Raw genomic sequence first — 26198 nt, forward strand, 5'->3', positions numbered from 1 at the left:
TTTTATTTCTATAGGAAATTTTGTCAAAATTTTATTTCTTTACAAAATTTTGTCAAAATTTTATTTTTTTAGAAAATTTTGTCAAAATTTTATTTCTATAGAAAATTTTGTCTAAATGTTACTTTTATAGAAAACTTTGTCAAAATTTTATTTCTATAGAAAATTTTGTCAAAAATTTATTTCTGTAGAAAATTTTGTAAAAATTGTATTTCTATAGAAAATTTTGTCAAAATTTTATTTTTATAGAATTTTTTTCTTTAATTTTATTTATATAGGAAATTTTGTCAAAATTTTATTTCTATAGAAAATTTTGTAAAAATTTTATTTTTATAGAAAATTTTGTCAAGATTTTATTTCAACAGAAAATTTTGCCGATATTGTATTTCTATAGGAAATTTTGTCAAAAATTTATTTCTGTAGAAAATTTTGTAAAAATTGTATTTCTATAGAAAATTTTGTCAAAATTTTATTTTTATAGAATTTTTTTCTTTAATTTTATTTATATAGGAAATTTTGTTAAAATTTTATTTCTATAGAAAATTTTGTAAAAATTTTATTTTTATAGAAAATTTTTGTCAAAATTTTATTCCTATAGCAAATTTTGTCAAAATGTTACTTTTATAGAAAACTTTGTCAAAATTTTATTTCTACAGAAAATTTTGTCAAAATTTTATTTCTATAGAAAATGTTGTACAAATTGTATTTCTATAGAAAAATTTGTCAAAATTTTTATTTTTATAGATTTTTTTTTAATTTTATTTCTATAGAAAATTTTGTCAAAATTTTATTTCTATAGAAAATTTTGTCAAAATTTTATTTCTTTAGAAAATTTTGTCAAAATTTTATTTCTATAGAAAATTTTGTCAAAATTTTATTTTTATAGATTTTTTTAATTTTATTTCTATAGGAAATTTTGTCAAAATTTTATTTCTTTACAAAATTTTGTCAAAATTTTATTTTTATAGATTTTTTGTTAATTTTATTTCTATAGGAAATTTTGTCAAAATTGATTTTCTATGGAAAATTTTGTCAAAATTTTATTTTTTTAGAAAATTTTGTCAAAATTTTATTTCTATAGAAAATTTTGTCTAAATGTTACTTTTATAGAAAACTTTGTCAAAATTTTATTTCTATAGAAAATTTTGTCAAAAATTTATTTCTGTAGAAAATTTTGTAAAAATTGTATTTCTATAGAAAATTTTGTCAAAATTTTATTTTTATAGAAAATTTTTGTCAAAATTTTATTTCTATAGCAAATTTTGTCAAAATGTTACTTTTATAGAAAACTTTGTCAAAATTTTATTTCTATAGAAAATTTTGTCAAAATTTTATTTCTATAGAAAATGTTGTACAAATTGTATTTCTATAGAAAATTTTGTCAAAATTTTTATTTTTATAGATTTTTTTTAATTTTATTTCTATAGAAAATTTTGTCAAAATTTTATTTTTATAGATTTTTTGTTAATTTTATTTCTATAGGAAATTTTGTCAAAATTGATTTTCTATAGAAAATTTTGTCAAAATTTTATTTTTATAGAAAATTTTTGTCAAAATTTTATTTCTATAGCAAATTTTGTCAAAATGTTACTTTTATAGAAAACTTTGTCAAAATTTTATTTCTATAGAAAATTTTGTCAAAATTTTATTTCTATAGAAAATGTTGTACAAATTGTATTTCTATAGAAAATTTTGTCAAAATTTTTATTTTTATAGATTTTTTTTTAATTTTATTTCTATGGAAAATTTTGTCAAAATTTTATTTCTATAGAAAATCTTGTCAAAATTTTATTTCTTTACAAAATTTTGTCAAAATTTTATTTCTGTAGAAAATTTTGTCAAAAATGTATTTCTATAGGAAATTTTGTCAAAATTTTATTTCTATAGAAAATTTTGTAAAAATTTTATTTCTATAGAACATTTGGTCAAAATTTTATTTTTATAGATCATTTTGTCGATATTGTATTTCTATAGAAAATTTTGTCAAACGAAAATTTCATTTTTATAGAAAATTTTTTCAAAATTTTGTTTCTATAGAAAATTTTGTCAAAATGTTACTTTTATAGAAAATTTTGTCAAAATTTTATTTCTATAGAAAATTTTGTCAAAATTTTATTTCAAATTTTGGAAAATCGTAAAAATGTTTTTATGTTATTTGTATACAAATCTGAATTCATTATGCTTTTGTTGATGAAATGAAATTAATAATTTTGTTTGTAGCAAAAAATTAGTTTGTTTCAATATTATTTGTATTAAAGATTTTTTGACGATTTTTAAAATAGAAGTGACGATTATAACGATTTCTTGGGAAAAAATTGAGGATTTTTCTTGAAATTTTATTGGCAGCCCTGGTGCGGATAACATCATTGTCTATAGTTGAAAAATTGCAGTTAATGCAGTTTTTAAGAAATATTCTTATAACATAAATTTAAAACAATATTTCTTTAATTATAATTTATGTTCTGGGATTTTCTTCTGAACTGTTAAATAATATAAGCTTCACAAGTGACTGCTACGGAAATAATCAAATCATGTAAAATTAACAGTGCTGTTTTTTTTCTTTAGAGCAAATACGCCTACACTCAATTTCTCTTTGGAGAACTATAATTTACTTAAAAGCAACATCACTGTCGATAGTTCTACCTTGAAAAAATTGCAGTTAATTCAGTATTTACGAAATGTTCTTCTTGTATAAATTTAAAACAAAATTACTTCAATAAATATATGTTTTTTAATATTTACAAAATATAAATATTAAAAAAAGGTTAAAAAACTAATCTTCAAAAGTAACAGCTACCGAAATAATCAAATCATGTAAAATTAACAGTGTTGTTTTTTTTTCTGGAGAGCACATATGCCTCCTACACTCAATAAGAAAAATTCTCTTTATGTCATCTCTTGAGTGCAGAGAAACAACATTACTGACTACGGATCTGTCATGAAAAATTGCAGTTAATTCACTCCTTAATAACTGTTCTTCTTACCTAGATTAAAAACAAAATTCCTACAAGTTATATATATTTTTTTAAATATTTAAAAAATTTATTATTTGTTTTTCCTATCATTTTTACATATAAAAGCAGAAAAGAGTTTTTCTATACACAGAAAATAATACTAAAACAATTTGTAATCGATCAATATATGTAAAAATAGGCAGATGGGAGTATGTAGATCATTAAATATAGTTTTACTAGATATTATAGAAATAAAAAAAAGTATATAAAAATTTAAATTAATTAAAATCTACATTATCTGTATGTATGTATGTATATAAATGTGTGTACATAAGACTCTTATAAAATAATGGAGGGAATGTTGAAGTTTTTTTTTATTTTAATAATTATTGTCAAAAACTTTTTTTCTTAAAAAATAAACTAAAGAGAAAAGTATCTTTTAACTTAAAAACAAAACTAACAATAAAAAATTAAAAGTTTTTTTTATATAACAAAAAATTAAATGTGATGCTAATTAAATTAAAAAATATAACTAAAATAAAACAAAAAAAAATAACCTTTGTTTTCTGTTTGTTTTTCATTTATATTGCCAATAAGAATATCCCGAAATGTAAGAGATCACAATAGAAACTGAAAAATCTCGAAGATTCTTTCCTCTTACATTGAGGTTTCCAATGGCTGACTTAATGAACGGCCATTGGCATCCATGGTTGGGGTATTATCCATATCTAAATCAGTCTCTAGCAATGCCTCAGATCGCGATCGTTGATAGGCATTTGATCTTCCTCCCTCTGGGCCAGAGGGATAACTGGGCATGGTTGTTGTGCTGGTGTTGGGTGGGAGAGTTGCTGTATCCCCATTTTCATATAGGGTCTTGGGTCTTCTATTGGCCATTTGTTGATGACCCAAACCTCTTGTTATTTGAGGTGTATCATATTTGGGCGTATTACCACCCATAGCCGACGAAGGCCTTGAAAATCTATTGGCTCCCACAGCTGTCATATATGAATCTGGCCTTCTAATATCTGCTGGACTTAATTGGCTATTGTTATTACTACGTAATTCGGCTAATGAACTAAAGTTCAGGTTGTCGATTTTTTGTTCATAGGTCAAACTATTGGCACTCGACATAGTTTGATTTGGTGTTGGTGGTGATGGAGGTTTTCCCGGACGCTGAGGATGATGAATGGCGGCCACGGTGGGTGGCAAAAATGTTGAGGGTGGCTTATCCGATAATGTACTGCTACGTTGTTCGGGTATATTTTTCTTAAGTTCCGATAGGAAAGCTAAATTTTCATTGGGATCATAACGTAAGGGCAAAGTACTAGCATTTCCGTAGTAATCCGAGCCAGTTTCCTCAACATCCGTTTGATGAATTATGGGTGTATCCTCTGCTATACTAGTGCTTATGGAATTATTACGTGTACCCGAATAGGTGGAATTATCTCGGTAACCTTCATTCCTATAGGATAATTCAAAATCATTTAGTGGATGTTTTTGTTGTCCTGCCAAAGCAGCGGCTGTGGCTCTTCCACGAGCCCTCGACACTGAGCCTATAGTAGCCACTTTCTGCGGTGTATTAGCCATGCGTACCGCACTTGTCACATACTCGTTTTGTGACTTTTGTGGGGTATTAAAAGCTGAACTATCACCATCTTTACGATGATTCTCATAAGGCTCAAAACTAGCCTCAGAGCTTAGTACGCTTTTATCAATGGACTCGAAAGAGCCATTGCCCATCATTTTATAATCTTGGGCCATACTTTTCGTTAGGGTTCCCGTTGAATTGTTCTATATTTTTACCACACAAAAGCAAAATGAAATTAAAAGTAATGAAATTAAATTAATTTAAAGAAAGAAATAAATTAAAAGAAATACAAAATGTAAATAAAATCATAAGAAAATGTTTATTGGTAAAAAACACGGCTAATGTACTATAACTTCACTTGCAGGCATGGTGGGTGTCTGTACTTACATAAAAAAAAAAAACAGACTACGCAAGTTGTAGTCATACCACATGTGGTGGAATTCTATTTTATGAGAAATAATGCTCTCCACCTTCTCTGGTACGTTTGGTGGCTGTCTGTACTCATTGGCACACACAGACTAACCAAGCTATTGTGATACCATAGCGGTGAAATTCTCTCTTATGAGAAATAATAGACACACAGTCTATCAAAGCCATTGTGATATCACAGATGGTGAAATTCTCTCTTTTAAGAGATAACATTTTTTTTCAGACACACACAGACTAACCAAGCTATTGTGATACCATAGCGGTGAAATTCTCTCTTATGAGAAATAATGCACTCAACCTCCACTTGTACGTTGTGTTAGGCTATCTATACTCACAGACACAGAGTCTATCAAAGCCATTGTGATGTTCACAGATGGTGAAATTTTCTCTTTTAAGATAATACACAGAGAAAATATTTTTTTTTTTCTCTTACAAAATTAATTATTTGGGACATGATAATTAAAGCAACCACTATGATTCTCTGGTAGAAAAGGCTGTGTAACACAATTACAAATTTTCAATAAAATGCAGCCAAAGAATCTATTTAGTAAATATTTTGAATTTTCTTCGAAAGTACGAAATAATTCAAATTGTTAATGGCCATATTGTCTTCATGAAAATGTTTCGTTATATCAACCAAAAGACATAGTTCTATCATTTTAATGAAAATTGATCTTTGCAAAATTACGTCTAAAAATTCTTTTCCACTTAAGTGCTGTACATTAGCCATTAAAATTATACCACAAAAATCTACAAATTAAATAGAAGTAAAATAATAAGATCATACATAATTTCGTCTTCTCAGTGAACCCTGTGGATCGATGCTATTTAAACTGCGCAAACTTTGTCGTATACTATTACGTCTCTGCAAACGTTGTACGTGACGATGTTTTGATTTCGCATACCAGCAAATTCCTACCAAAATCAATAGAATAATGGCCAAAACGAAAGCGGAAATTATACTGACAGCAAAAATATCGGCACGCCAAGACAGAGGATCGATGACCACCTTGAAAAGAAAATTACAAACAATTAAGAGTTTAGTTATGTATAAAGTGTTTCTAAGAATATCTCTTACCTTGGGATCTATTTCACAAATGAAGCCAAGCTCTTTATTACATTCCTCCACCGTGATTTCCATAAAGGCAAAACTGGTGCAACGATCTATGTAATTGAAATCTTGCACCCACACTTTTTCTGGGTATCTAAAAAGAGGAAATAATTGTTGTTTTTTTATTATTATTAAGAGTTCCAAATTAATTCAAATAACGGTAAAATGTATATTATATCGAGAGGCCCAAACCATAACGTTTAACATCGTTATCACAGGGTTGATAAAGTTGACACTTTTGTGCTTTTTTGATACATTTCGACTGCCAAAAGCACCGTAGCACGACCGCGAGCCAATTGGTACTTTTTCATCACGATTACTCTATATAGAGTTATTCTGCCCTAAATGAGAACATTTCTCAGATATCAACTCAACTCTAAAAATTATAAATAGAGGTCATTGAAGAAATAAACATATTCCAAAATGAGGATATTTTAGTTTTTATTGCAGGATCGCAATATTTTTAAGAGGAATATTATTTATACCACAATCGTCTGCAAATGTGAAATGTGTTTGTTTTTCGCCACACTGAGCAACAGAGTATTATAATATAGTGTATATATTTGAAACGGCCAGAAGCAGATGAAATACACACATAGTGTCTTTAGCAATAATGGTTGGTAGAATTCTACAAAAAATGGTAATTTTTTTACTTTTGTGAATTCTCTATTTTGGTAGATTTTGCAAAGAGGTACTTCTTCCTAAATTTTCTATTGAAATTTTCTAAAGAAATAAAATTTTGACAAAATTTTCTATAGAAATAGAATTTTGACAAAATTTTCTATTCAAATAAAATTTTGACAAAATTTTCTATAGAAATAAAATTTTGATAAAATTTTCTATTCACATAAAATTTTGACAAAATTTTCTATAGAAATAAAATTTTGATAAAATTTACTATAGAAATAAAATTTTGACAACATTTTCTATAGAAATAAAATTTTGACAAAATTTTCTATAAAAATAAAATTTTGACAAAATTTTCTATAGAAATAAAATTTTGATAAAATTTCTATCGAAATAAAATTTTGACAAAATTTTCTATAGAAATAAAATTTTTAGGACATTTTCTATAGATATAAAATTATTGGAACATTTTCTATAGAAATAAAATTTTGACAAAATTTTCTAAAGAAATAAAATTTTGACAAAATTTTCTATAGAAACAAAATTTTAACAAAATTTCCTATAAAGTAAAAATTGGACAAATTTTAACAAAATTTTCCATAGAAATAAAATTTTGGCAAATTTTTCTATAGAAAAAAATTTTGACAATATTTTCTATAGAAATAAAATGTCGACAAACTTTTCTATAGAAATAAAATATTGACAAAATTTTTTATGGAAATAAAATTTTGACAAAATTTTCTATAGAAATAAAATTTTGACTAAATTTTCTATAGAAATAAAATTGTGACAAAATTTTCTATAGAAATAAATTGTTGACAAAATTTTCTATGGAAATAAAATTTTGATAAAATTTTTTATGGAAATAAATTGTTGATAAAATTTCCTATAGAAATAAAACTTTCAAAAACTTTTCTATAGAAATAAAATTTTGACGAAATTTTCTATAGAAATAAATTGTTGGCAAAAAATTTCTATAGGAATAAAATTCTTGGCAAAATCTTCTATAGAAATAAACATTTGATAAAATGTTTTATAGAAATAAAATTTGACAAAAATTTCCTACAAAATAAAGATTGAAAAAAATTTTCTATAGAAATAAAAATTTGATAAAATTTTTGATAGAAATAATATAGTTCCATTCGTTTTGTTTTGTTATTGTTGATTTTGTTCTTTAAGCATTGTTGTTGTTTTTTTATTGCAGCTTAAACCCATACATTGACTAAACTACAAGTGTAGCTTAACCAACAGAGGAAAATAATGTTTGTCAAATTTATTTGGGCAAAGCCCTATAGACTGCAAGATGGTTGGATGGACGCACGTTTCGGAATTACCACATTCATCATCAACATCCTCTACTGGCAGCAAAACTATCAACCAATTATCAGAATAAATTCAGGCAGTTCATGAAACCCAACAATGAACCACACTTGAACCTTCCGAAAAAAGAATTAATTTCGGCATAAGCCGGCTATCATACAAAAAATTCTATAGAAATAAAATGTTGACGAAATTTTCTATAGAAACTAAAGTTTGACATTTTCTATAGAAATAATATTAAAAAAAATTCTATAGAAGTAAAATTTTGATAAAATTGTCTATAGAAATAAAAATTTCATAAAATTTTTTATAGAAATAAAATATTGGCAAAATTTTCTATAGAATAAAAATTGGATGGAAATAAAATTTTGACAAAATTTCCTATAGAAATAAATTGTTCACATAATTTTCTATAGAAATAAAACTATAAAAAATTTTTCTGTAGAAATAAAATTTTGACGAAATTTTCTATAGAAATTAAACTGTGACATTTTCTATAGAAATAATATTTTGAAAAAAATCTATTGCAGTAAAATTTTGATAAAATTGTCTATAGAAATAAAAATTTGATAAAATTTTTTATAGAAATAAACTATTGACAAAATTTTCTATGGAAATAAAACTTTGACAAAATAAGAATAACATTTTGAAACAATCTTCTATGGAAATAAAATTTTGACAAAATTTTATAGTAATAAAATTTTGACAAAATTTTCTATAGAAATAAAATTTTTCTATTGAAATAAATTTTTGACAAAATTTTTCTACTGAAATAAATCTTTCAAAAAATTTTCTATAGAAATAAACTGTTGACAAAATTTCCTATAAAGTAAAAATTGCACAAAATTTTCTATGGAAAAAAAATTTTGACAAAATTTTCTATAGAAAAAATTTTTCTATTGAAATCAATCCTATAAAGTAAAAATTGGACAAAATTTTCTATAGAAATAAAATTTTGACAAAATCTTCTATAGAAATAAAACTGCTTAGATCTGGCCCCTGTACCGGTTTCTACAGTTGGTCGAATTCTAAAAAAATGATAATTTTTTTACTGTTTTGTAGATTGGTAGAATTCTTGATTTTGGTAGATTTTGTAAAGAGGTACTTCTTTATAAATTTTCTATTGCAATAAACTTTTGACAAAATTTTCTATAGAAATAAAATTTTATCAAAATTTTCTATAGAAATAAAATTTATCAAAATTTTTTATAGAAATAAGATTTTGAAAAAATTTTCTATAGAAATAAATTGTTGACAAAATTTTCTATGGAAATAAAATTTTGACAAAATTTTTTATGAAAATAAATTGTTGATAAAATTTCCTATAGAAAAAAAACTTTCAAAAATAAAATTTTGACGAAATTTTCTATAGAAATAAATTGTGTAAAAATTGGACAAAATTTTCTATGGAAAAAAAAATTGACAAAATATACTATAGAAAAAAAAATTGACAAAATTTTTCTATTGACATAAATATTTCAAAAAATTTTCATAGAAATAAAATTTTGACGAAATTTTCTATAGAAATAAAATTTTGACAAAATTTTATAGAAATAAATTTTTTTTTGTTTGTTATTGTTTGCTTCTCTTCAATCGTTATTGTTGTTTTTGATCTCAGCTTAAAGCCATGCATTGACTAAACTACAAGTGTAGTTTAACCAACAGAGGAAAAGTATGATTCTCAAAATTATTTGGGCAAAGCCCTATAGACTGCAAGATGGTTGGATGTACAGCTGTTTCGGAATTACCACATTCCTCATCAGCATCCTCTACTTGCAGCAAAACTATCAACCAATTATCAGAATAAATTCGGGTAATTCACTCAACCCAAAGTGAACTGCACCTGAACCTTCCGAAAAATTTTTGACAAAATTTTCTATAGAAAAAAAATTTTGACAAAATTTTTCTATTGAAATAAATCTTTCAAAATTTTTCATAGAAATAAAATTTTGACGAAATTTTCTATAGAAATAAAATTTTGACGAAATTTTCTATAGAAATAAAATTTTGACAAAATTTTATAGAAATAAAATTTAGACAAAATTTTCTATAGAAAAAAATTTTGACAAATTTTCTATAGAAATAAAATTTTGACAAAATTTTCTGTAGAAATAAAATTTTTCTATTGAAATAAAATTTTGACAAAATTTTTCTATTGAAATAAATCTTTTAAAAAAAATTTCTATAGAAATAAAATTTTCACAAAATTAAAAATTAAAAAGAAGTAAAACTGTGACAAAATTTTCTACAAAAATAAAATTTTTTGCAGAAATAGAATTTTGCAAAATAAGATTTTTTTTTAGAAAATCTAAAAAAAAAATCCAAATTGGTCTGGATTTATACATACTTTTACAATAGTCTTTAAATTTAATATTATGTAATTTTAGTACCTTTTGGCTTCGATTTAAATTTAAATAAATGAAAATAAATTAAATTGAATTAACCCTAGACAGCTTATCTACGTCTGAGAGACGAATGTGTGTTTTTGCTTTTCGCTCTCCCTCATGAAAATGAGTACCAAAAATGTTAGTTTTTTTGTATCACAATATATAAAAGTTTGGTCAAAAACGTGTTTAAATGATAAGGATACTCGTTGTAAGTACAAAAACTTAAAACAGAAATCTACAAATTTTTTCCACATGATGACAAACTATGATACGTCCCACAAACGTATGTTTAGCTTATCCGTGACTTTTAGTAGGATAAGCTTTCTAGGGTTAAATAACATTAAATTCAATGTATATGGCTTTCTAACACTTACTTCAAATGTTGCATTTGCCCTTGCAGATATGACCACAATGTGGTGCTGTCTGTTTTTATAAAAGGCATCGAAGAGTTTTCCGATCTGCAAAAAGCTTTGGCCTCCCAAAATGTCATTGGTACTCCAACGTACATAAAACATGTATCCGAAACTTGAGACCATCCAGGGGGACATTTACCATCCAATACGGTTTGATTGTTCATTAGAAAGGGTACAGCTAAAACCTCCAGCAATAGAGGATCATCTAAGGAAAATAATAAAAATCATATTAAATTCTCAAAATTCGCAAATATATGATAAACATACCCGATTTATCCTTGATGCGAGACTGTACCGATATACTATTGTTATAGCTCCAATAATTATGACGGGCATCGATTTTCGATTTCCATAGTTCAATGGTGCTGTAGAAAAATTAAAAATTTACAATTGTAATGTGAAAAATATTTGGAAATATCACAGATGTTTTTTTTTATTATTTTTTATTAAATTTATTTTTTTAATTTTCGCTTGGTTTACCTGTTTCGGTAGTCAATACTCAAACTACAGAATTACAGATCATGCATATATTTCAAGGATATTTTATTTTGGTGGTGTTGTTGGTTTGGTTATCATAAGTAGTGGTTAAAACAAAAAGATATAAGAAAATAGAAAATAAATTGTAATTAGATTTCGAACACAAGACTTGTGCTATTTTGACAAGCAAATATGCTGGTGGTGAATGAAAATGAAATGGAAGTTAGTGAAATGAAAATGAAACTAAGCGCAAAACTATTGAAGGATGAAAAAAAAAAAACAAAAAAATCAAAGGACTCTGACTTTAAACTGAAATGTTTTCATTTGATAGAATCCAATTTTTTAGCAAAATTAAATGTTTAATTGGGTGAGGGTATACTATTTAAAAAAATCTCCCATTTTCTAAATTAGAGTCACAATGGACTGAATAGTCTAAGTGAGCTTGAATCTTAATCGGGCTGCCACTTTAACCTAACCTAAATTAGGCTGTGAGCAAATACTCGGCATAAAGGTTCGGCGCCCCAATGAGCATATGAACGAAAAAGGGTTGTTGTGTGAATTTTATTACATATTTCCATATTTTACATACGACTGGCGCCCGCGCATATAATTTCTAACCCAATGCTTCGCTAGCAGGAACATTTTCTCGTGGTCTACTTTTGGTGAATTGCCACGAAAAATGTCAGCGGTTTGGACTTGTTAAGATCTGGATCATGTATCTATGCACTAATAGAAAAACTAACATTCAAACATCGTGAACGGATGGTAACAAAATGAAACGGAAACGTTCACGGAAAATAAAACAGTTCATCAACGGGTGTTCACGATTTCAGAACGGTTTTCATTTTTTTTTGGCAATAAAAATATTCGTTAGTCATTCTTATGCGAACTCCATCGATGGCATAAGGCGATTGCTAACGCGCATGGAGAAGACAATCCAGGTTTCAGTCACGGTAGCAGATTTTTTTTTTATAAATTCGTAACCATTACGTTTTCAGATTATGAACAGTGGTTGTTGTTTGGACAACGCATGGTGTCATTTTAACTTTGTAAGATTGACACCGTCTGTTCTCAGTTTGCCACCACATGTGTGTTGATTCAGTTTTATGAAAGGATCGTTTTGAAGACCATTCGATCCATTGTGATACCACAGTATGGAATTTCTCTCTTATCACTGAGTGCTGCCCGATTCTATGTTAAGATCAATGACAAGGGGCCTCCTTTTTATAGCCGAATCCCAACGGCGTTCCACATTGCGGTGAAACCACTTAGTGAAGCTTTGAGAAGTACACTTAGAAAAGTCACTAGTATTACTGAGGGAGGGATAGCTCATCGCTTTTTGGTGTTTGGTCTGGCTCCTAACTCTGGCCAGCAGACATTTTTCTATGGATGCGAATGAATTCCAATGGGTCCAGTCACACGAAACTCCACTCATCAACTCTCTTACAGATATCCAGATTCATTATTATGATATTAACAGAATGTGGCCGAAGTATCTCACCCTGCTGGTAAAGCTAAAAGTAAGCTACTTTTTCTGCGAAGTTAGTATTCACCTGGGGAATTGGATCATATCTGAGAAACTTAGGAAAACGTGAGTTAGATACAGTGACTGCCCGATATTTTGGAATCACATAGACTATTTAGTCCCTGGGGTCATACCACAGATGGTGGACTACTCCCTAATGTCTCTGAATACTGTCCATTCTTATGTTCGATTATAAGGGAGCTCCTTCTTATAGCTGAGTCCAAAGAACATAATGTGAAGCGTTCCCGCGATGGTTTAAAAAAGGTGGATTGAAATTCCGTAATTACCACTTCGGGTTCCACTTTCTTGACCAGTCTCTAAGTTAAGCTTAATGATTCTGGTATAACAGAGTTAACCTAGGTTAGGTTAGGTTAGGTGGCAGCCCGATGTATCAGGCTCACTTAGACTATTCAGTCCATTGTGATACCACATTGGTGAACTTCTCTCTTATCACTGAGTGCTGCCCGATTCCATGTTAAGCACAATGACGAGTCCGAACGGCGTTCCACATTGCAGTGAAACCACTTAGAGAAGCTTTGAAACCCTCAGAAATGTCACCAGTATTACTAAGGTGGGATAATCCACCGCTGAAATTTTTTTTTGTGTTCGGTCGAAGCAGGAATCGAACCCATGACCTTGTGTATGCAAGGCGGTCATGTTAACCATTGCACCACGGTGGCTTCCTACTGTTGCTGCGAAGTTAGTATTCACCCAGTGACAGTCCGATATTTTAGAATCACTTAGACTATTTAGTGCCTGGTGATACCACAGTTGGTGGACTACTCCTTAATGTCTGTGAATACTATGTTAAGAGGGAGCTCCTTCTTATAGCTGAGACCAAAGAACATAATGTGAAGCGTCCCCGCGATGGTTTAACAAAGAGAGGGAATTGTGGTGGCTTGAAATTCCGTAATTACCACTTTGGGTTCCACTTTCTTGACCAGTCTCCAAGTTAAGCTTCATGTTTCTGGTATAGCAGATTTAACCTGGCGTATCTTATCAAACTCGTTTAAGAGTCTCTTGGTTTCTGCTGAGAAGTATCCACCTGGGGAATTCGTCCGGATGAATAAAGAATGTGGAGGAACATTTTTCAAGGGAAAGAGGTAGTCAAATCTACTCTACGTTCAAAAATTATGAAATCCTTAGGCCGGTCTTCCCTCTCAGTGTTCGAGAGATCATCCACGTGTTCCATTTGATGTCATCGCCCCGCTTATTGATATCCATGTTAGGTTTTATGATTCTGGTATAAGCAGAGTAAACCTAACGAATCTTATCAAACTCGTCAAAGGGTCTCTCGGCATCCGCTGAGAAGTATCCACTTGGGGAATTCCACCATTATGTATGAAGATTGAGGCTGAAAATATCTCTCGACAACATAAACAAAAATAGGGATTGGTAGTCTACTCTAGGCGGTGAGGGAATTATGGTTGATTGAATTTCCGTCTTCCCCTCTCGGGTGGGGTCATTTATGCGTTCCAGTTGTGTTAATCGGCTTTCATACTGATCTCCAGGTTCAGTTTCATGACTATGGTATAGAACTCAAAACCTGGGGAAACTCATCAAATTCGTTTCAGAGTACTTCGGCTTCTGCTGAGAAGTATCCACCTGGGCAATTCGACCAGTATGCATAAAGACTGAGGGAGAAAATTTCTCTCAGCAATATAAACAAAAATTATGAAGTCGTCAGCTCGGTCTTACCTCTCGGTGTTCGAGAGGCCATCTACGCGTTCTACTTGTAGTCATCAGCTCTCAAGGTTCAGTTTCATGATTCTGATATAAGAAATGGTAGCCTGACGAATTTCATCAAACTCGTCTGAGAGTTCCCCGTCTTCTGCTTATTAGTATCCATCTGGGGAATTTGACAAGTATGCATTACGATTGAAGGCGAATTTTTCTCTGAGCAACATAAAAATAAGATGAAGTGACAGTCTATCTAGCATGCGTTCAAAAATTATGATATCCCTAGGTCGGTCTCCCCTCTCAGTGTTCGAGAGGTCATCCACGTGTTCAATTGTGACCATCGCTTCTCATACTAATCGCCTGTTTCAGTTTTATGATACTGATATAAGCAGATGTAACGTGGCGATTTTCATCACACTCGTCTAAGAGACTCCCGGCTTCTGCTGCGAAATATTTATCTGGAGTATGCATTAACACTGAGGGTGAATCTTTCTTCGGACAAGATAACCATAAGAAGGGTTCGTATTGTAACGTTGTCAGCGTTAAAAAATCATGAAATCGTCAAGTTGGTCATCCCTCTCGGAGTTCGAGAGGTGACCCACGTGTCATCTACGCGTTGCATCGACTTTCTTGCCGATCTCCGGATTCAGTTCGATGATTATGGAATAATCAGAGTTAACCTGACATATATCATCAAACTCGTCTAAGAGTTCCCCCTCTCAAATGACAGTTTGGTGAAATCGTCAGGTCAGTCGATGGCGAGAAGTATTGAAAGGCAGTCTGAAGCCAATGTAATAATGGGCTGGCAGGTTATTTTATTCAAGGAATCAGGAGTCAGGCGAGCTTCTGACACAAAAGGCGTGTGGAATCGTTGTCTTGAAGGGTTGCTCAAGGCTTGTTGTGGGTACTACAATCTCATTGGACAAAGCGTATACAATTACGTCCACTCGGCTGCCACTTACTGGGCGAGCATTAACCTGGACTTCTGCTCCCAGCCGGCAGATTATATATATATCTGACGGCATCTCCACTTTAGAAAAACCTTAATAGAAGTGGTTTAGGGTTTATTGCTTGATTGGGTAAAATCTAAGAGTTATTGCTAAATTTCCTCCTTCGGGGAAATGATTATCTGTTTTGGGGATAATGGTTCAAACACATGAGGGTGCGGCTAATGATCAGTGCATGGATGCCTTTACAAATTTGTAAAAAAAATTATGTCAAAACTTACATGGAGCTGTTGACAGTAATAATCTCATAGTCATTATCAGGATTCTCGAAAATATTATCCACATACTGCTGACCTGCTGTGCCTGCAACAATGGTAGCACGACCCATCCAATTGGTAGCAATATTTCTAAAATAGAAAAGAAGGATATATAGTAACAAATTCCTTTTTTTTATAACTCTAATAACTCACCTATAAAATCCATTGTGTGCCGTACTTTGATATATGGGCAGTCGAACCTTTTCAAAACCGGAAACTTCCACAATCCGACTGCCCACATTACTGTGAACATAATTGTAACTGAAATTCGATACCACTTGACGCAAACGAATGACATCCTCATAACCAGCTTGATTTTGGGTAAAATAATTTCGATATAATTCCACTTCCTGATAGGGTGACGATTGTCTACCCTCAACAAATAGTGCAGGTCTATTGTGATTTTTAAGGAATAGATTATGGTGGATGAAACCTCTTAGAGATGTGGCTGATCCACGGGAATCTGCTCTTATTTTGAGGCCACCTTGATTATCTTGGACCAGATTATTCTATAGAGAGCAATGGGGGAAAAGAAAAGTAGAGTTTATTATTTCGAATATTAATATTTTGTTTGATTTACTTACCATGAAAAACAGTGAATTCATATTTTGAACATCCACATTTAGGGCTGACTGGCATGTTGAAAAGTTTCCATATAAATGTAGACAATTATTCTGAATACGATTTGAGGTTAGGGTTAAAGTAGGCGTCACTTCTCCTGCCGAGGTATAAACAAGAGCACCTTTAATGGCACCCGATATATGAGAATAGGTAATGTTGTGAAGAGCATCACGATCTGTAAGGGAATAAGAAAGCAAACAAAGTGAATAACGCGTGTAACGAAGTTCTTAACGGAAAAATGTTTCGGTTTAACCATGCCATAAAAATGGGCGATTTGCTAAATAACAGAAGAAGACTAAGAGAGTGCATGCCATACTAAGGACTGAAGTAGATAGGGGAACGCCATGTGAGAAATTGTTCCCCCTTACTGTGGATGACAACTATACCCGGTCTGCTAAGGATTGGTGGGTTTGGTTAGGTGTAAGGCGAAGGCATCCTGTCCTTGGCAACGTTGTAACACTCCGAGACAGGATGTCTTCAGCAAGGAGATATCAACCCATCTTGTGAAACTCCCGATTGCACTCTACAAAGTTTTGACTTTCTACCCTAATTTCCATGTTCCACCAGTGACCGCAAAGAAATTAAGAACCCAAAGTGTGTTTGATGTTTTCAACTAGTCAGATATGGTTGACCGTATGGAATACCTTCGATATATCATGTGTGAGATACAATATCAATGCCGTCAGTAGGTGGTGGAATATAGGATAGGTAGAATTCGAACAGTGCCGGAGATATTAACCCAGGGAAACTCCCTGTTTTACTCTACAAGGTACGCCCAGGTCATTTAATACCCAACGTTTGGTTCCTGCAGGTAGGAACGTGTTTTTGATGTCCTTCGAATAGTTTGGCATGGTTGACCGTATCGAATGCCCTCGGGCTGATTAAGTCCTCTACTTACGAGTATGTATGCTGAAATGACATGCAAAGCTGATGTCGTGCTATATACTTTAAGGAATCCATATTGATGGATGGCATCTGGAAATTTTCTACAAAGCTGGGGAGGAGTAGTGCCTCATGTGTCTTGGCTACTAACGAGAAAAGGGAGATCGGTCTGTTCGAATAGCCTTTGCAAGAGTCTATGGCTGGCTTCAGCAGAGGAATCGCCCTAACCAGATTCCAGACTTCGGATAAAACGAGTGTGGAGTCTGGTCAAGTACTCAACTTCCAGTATTGTAAGATGCTTCAGTATTACCACAGAAATTCTGTCAGGGTTCAGCGATAGAGTCTTTGCCTGGCTGGAATCACCCTACACAGATTACAGACTTCGGGTATAACGAGTGATTCCAAGGATCAATAGGGAAGTCCTTTTAAGGACTCAACTCCCAGTATTCCCTGATGCTTTAGTATTCACACATAAAGTCTGTTGGTGCCCAGCGACAGTGTCTTTACCTGGCTTAAGTAGAGGAATTACCCTACCCATTTTCCAACTTCGGATACAACGAGTGATTCCAATGACAAATTGAGAAGTCTGGTCAAGTACACAACTCCCAGTATTCCCATATGATTTAGTATTAGCATAGAAATTTCGTTGGCGCTCAGCGCCTTGGATGCTTGACCAGACTTCTCAATTTGTCATTGGAATCACTCAACTCCAGGTATTCCCATATGATTTAGTATTAGCATAGAAATTTCGTTGGCGCTCAGCGCCTTGGATGCTTTTCCGCTTTCAACGACATTGTCACCTGTGATAAATTGTGGGGTGTCGCTGGCTCGGAGACCACGAATGCGACAAATGAATCTCCATTGCAACAAACTGTCGGTTGTCGGTCTCACGCTCTACATGCATCATGAGCGTGTCTGTCACTTTGTCACTGCCCTACCATTTCTAGGTAAAGAGTGGATCATATCAATGAAGAGGTGATTCGAGACCTGGCCCGGCTTGTAATCAGATAATGGAAATAAATTTGGGAATTCGTTAGACACAGATTTCCTGAATAGAACGTCCAACTCAATAGTTCGTTTACTACCAAGAAGCATCAAAATGCTTGGATTTGTTGGACCTTGTTAGTTTTTACAGGAAAAGTATGCGAACACACATTCTCAACTGTGGCACCCTAAGTGCTGCCGACAAGTGACTTGAGGACTACGTTTTTGTCGCGGAGGTAAGAGTATACGACGTGAAAAGGCGGTCGAATGTAACCCCGAGAATAACGATGTAGTTTGTAGGCGGAACCGTTTCGCCATCGATTCTGATATTCAATAGCCTGCGGACTTCTGCGCCGTCCATGAAGTGAATAGTTTAGCTTGTATTTACTGGACCTCGTTACTGGAACTGGAATTTGAAAATATTAAAAACTAACACTAAATTGACATCATAATCGCGTGGGAGAAAGAAAATACATCAATATTCCCGACAAGGTTATTTTATTTGAATCGTCACGGAAAAATATTAACCTATCTATCGTTAATCGACGTGGTTGTGTTTACACACTATCGTTGGTAGTTATGGATGTGGTCACACTCTGTATTTGGTAACGCTATTACACATTGGGTATTGGTAACGCTAACATGTTTTATACGAAATGGTCTCTATAGCCACGCTCACTCTCTTTCTCTCGCACTCTCTTTTAAGTAAAAATGGTCACCTATATATCCGTCAAACCAACATGGTTTTGTTTACACACTATTGTTGGTAGTTATGAATGTTGTCACACTCAAATTTGGTAACGCTGTTATACATTCACTCATTCACTCTCCCTCTCTCACATACACACTCTCTCTTTTACGTAAATTACATACTAAATATTCAACTTACTTATTCCAATGGTTGATATAGGCACCGTAACCACTTCAGCAATAAATCCATGATATTCAGGAGCACCACTCGCCATTAAATGTACACTCAAAGTGGGACCTTGGGTTTTAAAGAAAGATTTCTGATTCTGGGTATCCGATTCAATTTGTCCCATAAACAATGAGGTCACGTTATAGACATCACCATCCCATAAACGTAGGGAATCCATACGACCATATAATTTCGAATGATTGAAAAGATTCGATTGCAACAAACGGAATCCCAAGGGTTTGGCACGAAAAGCCGAAGTGAACATTTTGACACAGTTCACAGGATTATTGTGATATTTGTAATAGAGTAGGACACGTTCTTCAATCACTATGGATTTTTGGGGATCACATATATCGATCATGGAAAATAGCCTGTAGGGTATATCCAATTTTTTGAGAGGAGTAAAACTGGATTCATCACTTTCGCGACCCTCACCGGTAAGCGATAGGATATTAATGCCATTACCCAAGGCGTGGGATATATTGAGAAGATTTAGGGTAATGGGTCCATTGGGTACCACCATATTTACACCATGATTGGCCGAGTTGCTGATACTAACTGCTGAGATAGAGGGAGTTTTGTAGATGGCTTGTATGGCTGCCGATTTGTAATTGTGAAGGATACCAGCATTTTCTATGCGTACATATTCCATTTTACTATTCTGCGGTCTTTGCATGCCATGCGTATGGATGTCGTGGAAACGATGTTCATATTGATTTTCCTCAAATTCCGAATTGGCAAAACGTACACCACCCCAATAGATTTCATCCTCGGGAGTACCTTTACAGCTGACAAAGACAAAGACATCGTCCCAATGGCATTCATGACGATGGCCAAAAAGTTGGCCATTCAAACGTTCCTCACAGTCGGACATGCGTACCTCATCTCCCGTACATTCCAACGGTTGAACCCAAGTCCAGATACGAGTTAAAGAATTCGTATGAAATTCTATACGCCGATCATGGCTATAGTAGACATTCAAAGGATCGTAGCCCAACTCACGACATACCACTTGGGCATTACGTTCGGTAAAACGGCTATCACAAATGGGAACCCATTGTAAAGTGGTATGATTGAAATACTCTAGAAATCCTTGATTGACATCGAACATTTTATCCATATCGGTGGAACAATTCTGGGAACTGGTACATAAACGTATCGAGTCGTAAGTCTGCATTTGTTCCATTTCCCCAGAGTTCAACGCGGCGGAAGGGGAGCGTTTATTTATCAGCGAATAGGCTTCATGGGTGGCATTTTTAAAGGCTCGCATTACAATGGGCGATTCTTCATAGCCTATGGCTTGTAGGGTACCCAAAACCAACATTCCCACATTGGCTTCAAATTCCAAATGGACACCGTGATGTATGTTAAGAGTGGCTTGAGGCATAACGGTAATGTCCTGCTTTATAACATAGGGTTCTTCGCGCTTGCGTAAAGTCAAATCGGCAAATATACGACCTCCTTGCCAGTTATTCACATCGATGAGATCACGATTCTCTTTCACTAAAGAAACACTAGCATCAAAGCTATCTTCGATAAGGAATGGTTGATATATAACATCGGCATGATCATTCCAATTATCAAAATCGAAAATTTTCGATTCAATAAAGTTGACATCACTGGAACCCCACCAATTTTCTGTGGCATAGAAATAATTATCCACACGGGCCGAACGTAATCCGGCGACGAGATTGTAACGCAACGCATTCTCAGCTATAAGATTACGATAGAGTTTGACATTTTGTATACCATCGATACGTATGACAGCAGTATTTTGACTATTTACAGTTGCCATCTTGCGGCCGTACGTTAGGGCTGGCAAATGCCGTATTGTCGTTTCCATGTTGTTGTTATTCTTCACAGTATTGTACTCGACCAAAGCCAAAACTTCACCAAATTTCTCACTTAAACTATCAGCTTTAAATTCCATTATGAACTTCGCTTGATTCTGTTCAATGCGATTGTAGCTGAAACGCATACGCTTTTCCATACCCATTACGGATATAAGGCTACGAGGGCATTGATTTTGCACGAAAGCATTGGAGGTTATATTAAAATCGGCATAGTGCCCGGAGACATCAATATAGAAATTACGATTCCTTTGCCAAGTGGTATTACCCATGTGTATGCTGTGCGTGAAATTCTCATTGTATTGCCACACGTAAGGCAGCGCCACCTGGAAGCCACCATTTTTATTATCCTCCACCGTGGTGTCTTGCACCACATAGTGGAAGAGATTATTCGAAGATCTTAGATCTTTGGATAATTGTCGTATACCATAACCATTTTGTGTGATGGTGGAACTGTTAATGTGTATTGTAATCTCAGAGAGATTACTGCTGATGACATCCCAGAAGGGAGAATTTATGAGAACTGCTTCCAAATCATTGTTACTCAATTCACTATTCACCACCTTTATGGTTTCATTGGCTTTGCGCATATAATATTCACCCTCACTGCCGCGATAGCGATTGTAGTACACAGCCGATATACCTCTCAGATTCTTTTGGATTTTTGTGGATCGTATATGCAGAGAGGGTACGGGGCCTCCCACTATGCGATTGCGTATATTTTGTATGGGAGCCTGGACGGTGGTCAACATTAGAACGGCGCCACCCAAAGCATTTTCACCACTCTCATAGTATATTATGATACCATAGCCGGCACTAGTGGTAGGAAAGACATTTAAATCTCTTTTCACATCCCACATTTGAGAGCGTATACTCTCCGATTGTGAATTGAGTATGAGTAGGCTTTCCGAAGATAAATTATTAATGGGATTTAAAAGTTGTATACCCAAAACATAGCCGGCGGGACATCGCACATGCAGCCGCTTCGTTTGTGATTCTCCCAGGACTTCTTCGGTCCTTATGTATTTACTCTCCCAAGTGCCCAGCTCTATGTTTCCCTCATCGCGGGGCAATATGTAAGGCTCATAATTGGTCTCGAACGAGTTAAAGTCCACAGCCATCTTAAACCATCCACCCAATTCAAATTGATCTTTGGCTGCTATCACAGGATCATGCGCTATGCCACTACCCATATTATTCTTAATCACTGATCCTTGAATACGGAAATCCAATTGTTTAAGGCTAATGCCATTACCACGATTTCCCACAAACTCGGAATTCCGTATATTATTGATGGCTTTGCCTCCATAGAGATCGGCATAGATCACGCCCAAACCATCATCGAGATTGTCGACAATTCTCACATTATCCAGATTGTGGCGGGCAAAATCCATTTGCACAGCTGGCTTAAAGGAATTCGTGGTATAATCAAATAATCCGGCCTTTTCCACAGTGACATATTGCAAATCGGCCCGCTCGGCCAGCATACTAAAACGTAAACCAGCCCAAGCGCCCTCATAACATCGTAGACCCACATCATTTTCATGGGAACAGGAATTTTCAAAATCTCCTCGGGCCAAATGTTCCGCCTTACATTTCGTTATATCTCGATCATGGGCTGTGCACCGGACATTGGAGACGATAACATCTTCCGTTGTACCCACGGCGGGCATTTGAGATCGTAAGAGACGCCAATCCTTGGGATTAAGAGTATAGCCCAAATGGTGACAAACCAAGGCTGCATTCAATTCGGTCCATCCATAATCGCATACCGTACCCCAACGACCATTTAGAAACATCTGCAAACGGCCTTCATAAGGCCCCGAGCCTCCTAGTAAACGCACTGGGACCTTGGGATCTCCTTCTGCAGCCGGTATAATTACCGCCTCTGTATCCATATCAATCATATCGATTAATTCATGATTTGTTGAGCTATCCACATCGGGCATTATGGCTTTCCTTTTCAACGTAAGGAATATATCATCGGGTCTACGACCTCGAGCCTCTAGTTTTCCTGCCACCATCATTCCCACACTGGGCTCAAATTGTAAAGTAACACCAGGTTGTAGAATTAATTTCCCTCCTGGTCTTATATTGATGTCTTTATTCACCGTGTAGGTCCCTGGCGGAATCATTTCTTGGCCATCCACTTCGCCTCCTATATACTCGGACCCCTCAACAAAGAAGCGAGGCACAAAAGTGGATATAGCTATAACCGTGGTCGATCCTGGATTTGAACTATGCAGCAGATAGGGAATATATTCAATTTTGGCCAAATTATAACGATCATTACGATGGAATAGACGGGCATAGATTTTCACCTCATCCGTATGGCCCAACCAATTGTAAGTGGCATTGATGATCTGACTCTGATCACTCAACTGGGAACCGATTTCGTAACTCGAGTCCAGATTATGTAAAATATTCCGATAGATGTCGACATTACTGGAACTTACCACCACTGCTGCTGCCACCCGGGAACGGGGATTCAAGCGGCCCGCTCCATCTGAGCCTTCGCTACCCTCTACTAGAGGGCCAAAAAATTCTGCCATTTTATTTTCTCTTACGAAATTCCTGGTAAACAATAAATGTTGCAAATCTCTTCGAGCATAAGGCGACAAGCCCAAGGACACCACATGCACACCTTTATTGCGGGTGAAATAGTTGCTCTGGATCACCAAACGAACAGGCATAAAATTAAATTCTTGGAAAATGAAATCATTGCGTATGTAAATACAGCCATACAAGCCGTAACGGAATTGGTTGAATTCTATACGACCCTGGAGATTGAGAGCTGGACTTAGGTATATGGAATTCTGTTGACTATTCTCAAAGGAATTGTGGCCAATTTGTAAACGCATATTGGGCTCTGATGTCCTCTGCAACAAACGCCAACAACTTTCCAAACGTATATCATTCTCTTGGCTTCCATTGAAATAATTGCCCGTCAAATTTACCCAAATCGGCTGGCAAAAGTTTCCGTGTAATATGCCCACATCTAAATTGGAGTTAATGTGGGAATATTCCACAGCTGTGGTCTGATTAAAGGCTATATACTCCACACGTTCAGGGTCGGTGGTCTCATTTAGCCATACCGCTATACCATAGCCTCGGTTGAAATCCACATAACTGCGGGAGACATTACGATTGCCACCCACATAGGTTATATTGATGCCACCTCCCTGATTATAGCTGATATTGGTCTCAGTGATATTGACATCTCCAGCTCCACTTGTGACATGAACCCCTGCCACATGACCATTGCCCGATACTGAAGACGCGTGGACGTGGATGCGTGATCTTAGACTATCCACGGCAATTCCCCTTCCTCCATTGTCCTGAACTGTGGATTCAGCCACGCGTAAATCAAAAGCACTGGCTTCCCCCGTCGTTATGCGAATAAATCCCAAAATCTCCTCACGCATATCTGCTTTTATGCGTATATACAATTTCTCACGGGTACTGGTTACACTTTGAGGTCGGGTATAATTTCTAGCCTTCCACAGAAACAAAAGACGATCATTCGCTGAAGCTCCATCGAAAATTTCCACAGATGCCGTTTCATTATTCTTCAAAGTGAACTGCTCAAATTGTACGGTGAGCACATAACCCGGTTTGGAAAAGAAATATTTCGAACATTCTTTCGCAGATCCAGCATAGAACTTCTGGGTGAAAGATAAAGTCAAGGGGTAAGTCTGGCCTGATGTGGTGGGTAATGTACAAAAGTCATAAATTGAAGAACGATCTGGCCTCTCATTAACCCTCAGATCATGGCCCACATATTTAACACCATCTCCGGCATTATCCTGGACATTACAACCACTGAGATGGACATATCCTTGGCTGGAGTTGACAAAGACCCCTATGCCATTACTTTTACGCACGGTGACATTTTGCATAAGGAAGCCTCCTTGAGGTCGCGTCGCATTGAATCCTGTGTACGCCGAATGGGTGATGACCACATGTTGAGTTACTGGTGGTACTCCCACAGCTTCGATGGCTGATTTCGCTGCTTGCCGATAACCATTTCCAGCTCTTATGATATCCACATATTTCAATGTCGATTGTGATCTGGTATAGTAGACTGTATTATCCTTGGCCAGGGTTTTGCTTGAAGCGGCATTTTCAAAATATAATCCTTGCCAATGACTCAGCTCCATATTGTGAATGGGTTTACATTGTACTCCTATGTCACTGTGATAATCGCAAACTCCCGATCCCAGTTGCCGTGTCGACCAATCACAATCGAGTAAAGAGTTTTCTGATCCCTTACAATTTGGTATTTCATAGAGAAGTCGAGGTTTTTGACCAGGCATACGTTCAACCCAATTCCAAAAGCGGCCTCCTTGAAACCCCATCTGCCGGCAGGCCACAGCATAATCGGTCATGGTCCAACTGTAAAGAAGAGAAAACAGAATTGGATTATTAGACGATAAACTGAGGATAGGTTTCATCTCTTATAGTTATTGTCGAAAACTCTCTAAAGGAAATAAATGGATTATTACATTAAGAGAGGGGCTCAGTACCAACGCACTAAACTTTGAGACCGAATTTCACATAATCTCACGGCGGTGGGTTCTCTTTATCGGATTGATCTGATGGGTCCAGCTCATCGACATCCATTTTTGCAATGCGAGCAAATTATGGGAGATTCCAGCAGTTCGCCCGACATATCTTTAGCGTCACCAGATCAAATAAATTACGTATCAGGGGACCCGTCATTTCACTGGGATCACACTCCCTATCATTCTCACTATTGATCGACGCTCCGATTTCATAACGTCTTCATCAACCAAATAACGTTCATCAACCAAAATAAAACCAACTAGGATGTCTTCAGATAACACACAAAACGCCGTTTAAGTTAGTTCCCCTCCCAAGTTCATGGTGTCCACAGGGCATCCTCCCAAGTTCATGGTGCCCAGACGGTTTTCCGGGGCATCATCAACGTGGCAGCTGCTCACTTCATACTCGCTGGTTGAATTGCCCATCAGAAGCGGCGGGGTTCGCAGACGAGCATGATGAGCGCCTTAGTGCTAACTCTGCGGATCCTGAATAAACCTGTTTCAGTGCCGAGGTTGCATTGCTTCAAGTGCTCTAACCATGTTTTCCGTTTATGCTCGTAACAGGTAAGGTGTGTGTGTACAACCGTAATGGCCCTCTAGAACCC

General features: G+C 34.5%; 1 protein-coding gene across 3 annotated transcripts in view; it reads right to left on the reverse strand.

Annotated features, from left to right (window-relative positions):
- Positions 1-3524: 3524 nt before the first annotated feature.
- The window catches only part of bark (C-type lectin domain-containing protein bark beetle), a 67315-nt gene continuing 44641 nt past the window's right edge, over positions 3525-26198 (reverse strand). For 2 of the 3 annotated variants that reach the window (XM_075297452.1, XM_075297451.1), the window contains exons 4-13: positions 19149-25423; positions 16357-16568; positions 15926-16281; positions 15737-15862; positions 11307-11330; positions 11094-11191; positions 10788-11031; positions 6047-6173; positions 5756-5977; positions 3525-4742 (exon numbers count right to left, since the gene is read on the reverse strand). In XM_075297452.1, the coding sequence (XP_075153567.1) occupies positions 3609-4742; positions 5756-5977; positions 6047-6173; positions 10788-11031; positions 11094-11191; positions 11307-11330; positions 15737-15862; positions 15926-16281; positions 16357-16568; positions 19149-25423 (8818 nt within the window). In that variant the 3' untranslated portion in view covers positions 3525-3608. The remainder of the gene's footprint in view (positions 4743-5755; positions 5978-6046; positions 6174-10787; positions 11032-11093; positions 11192-11306; positions 11331-15736; positions 15863-15925; positions 16282-16356; positions 16569-19148; positions 25424-26198) is intronic. The other variant, XM_075297453.1, reaches the window with a different exon arrangement.

This window comes from Haematobia irritans, chromosome 2 (genome assembly GCF_050003625.1).
Source record: "Haematobia irritans isolate KBUSLIRL chromosome 2, ASM5000362v1, whole genome shotgun sequence".
Classification (NCBI taxonomy): Eukaryota; Metazoa; Arthropoda; class Insecta; order Diptera; family Muscidae; genus Haematobia; species Haematobia irritans.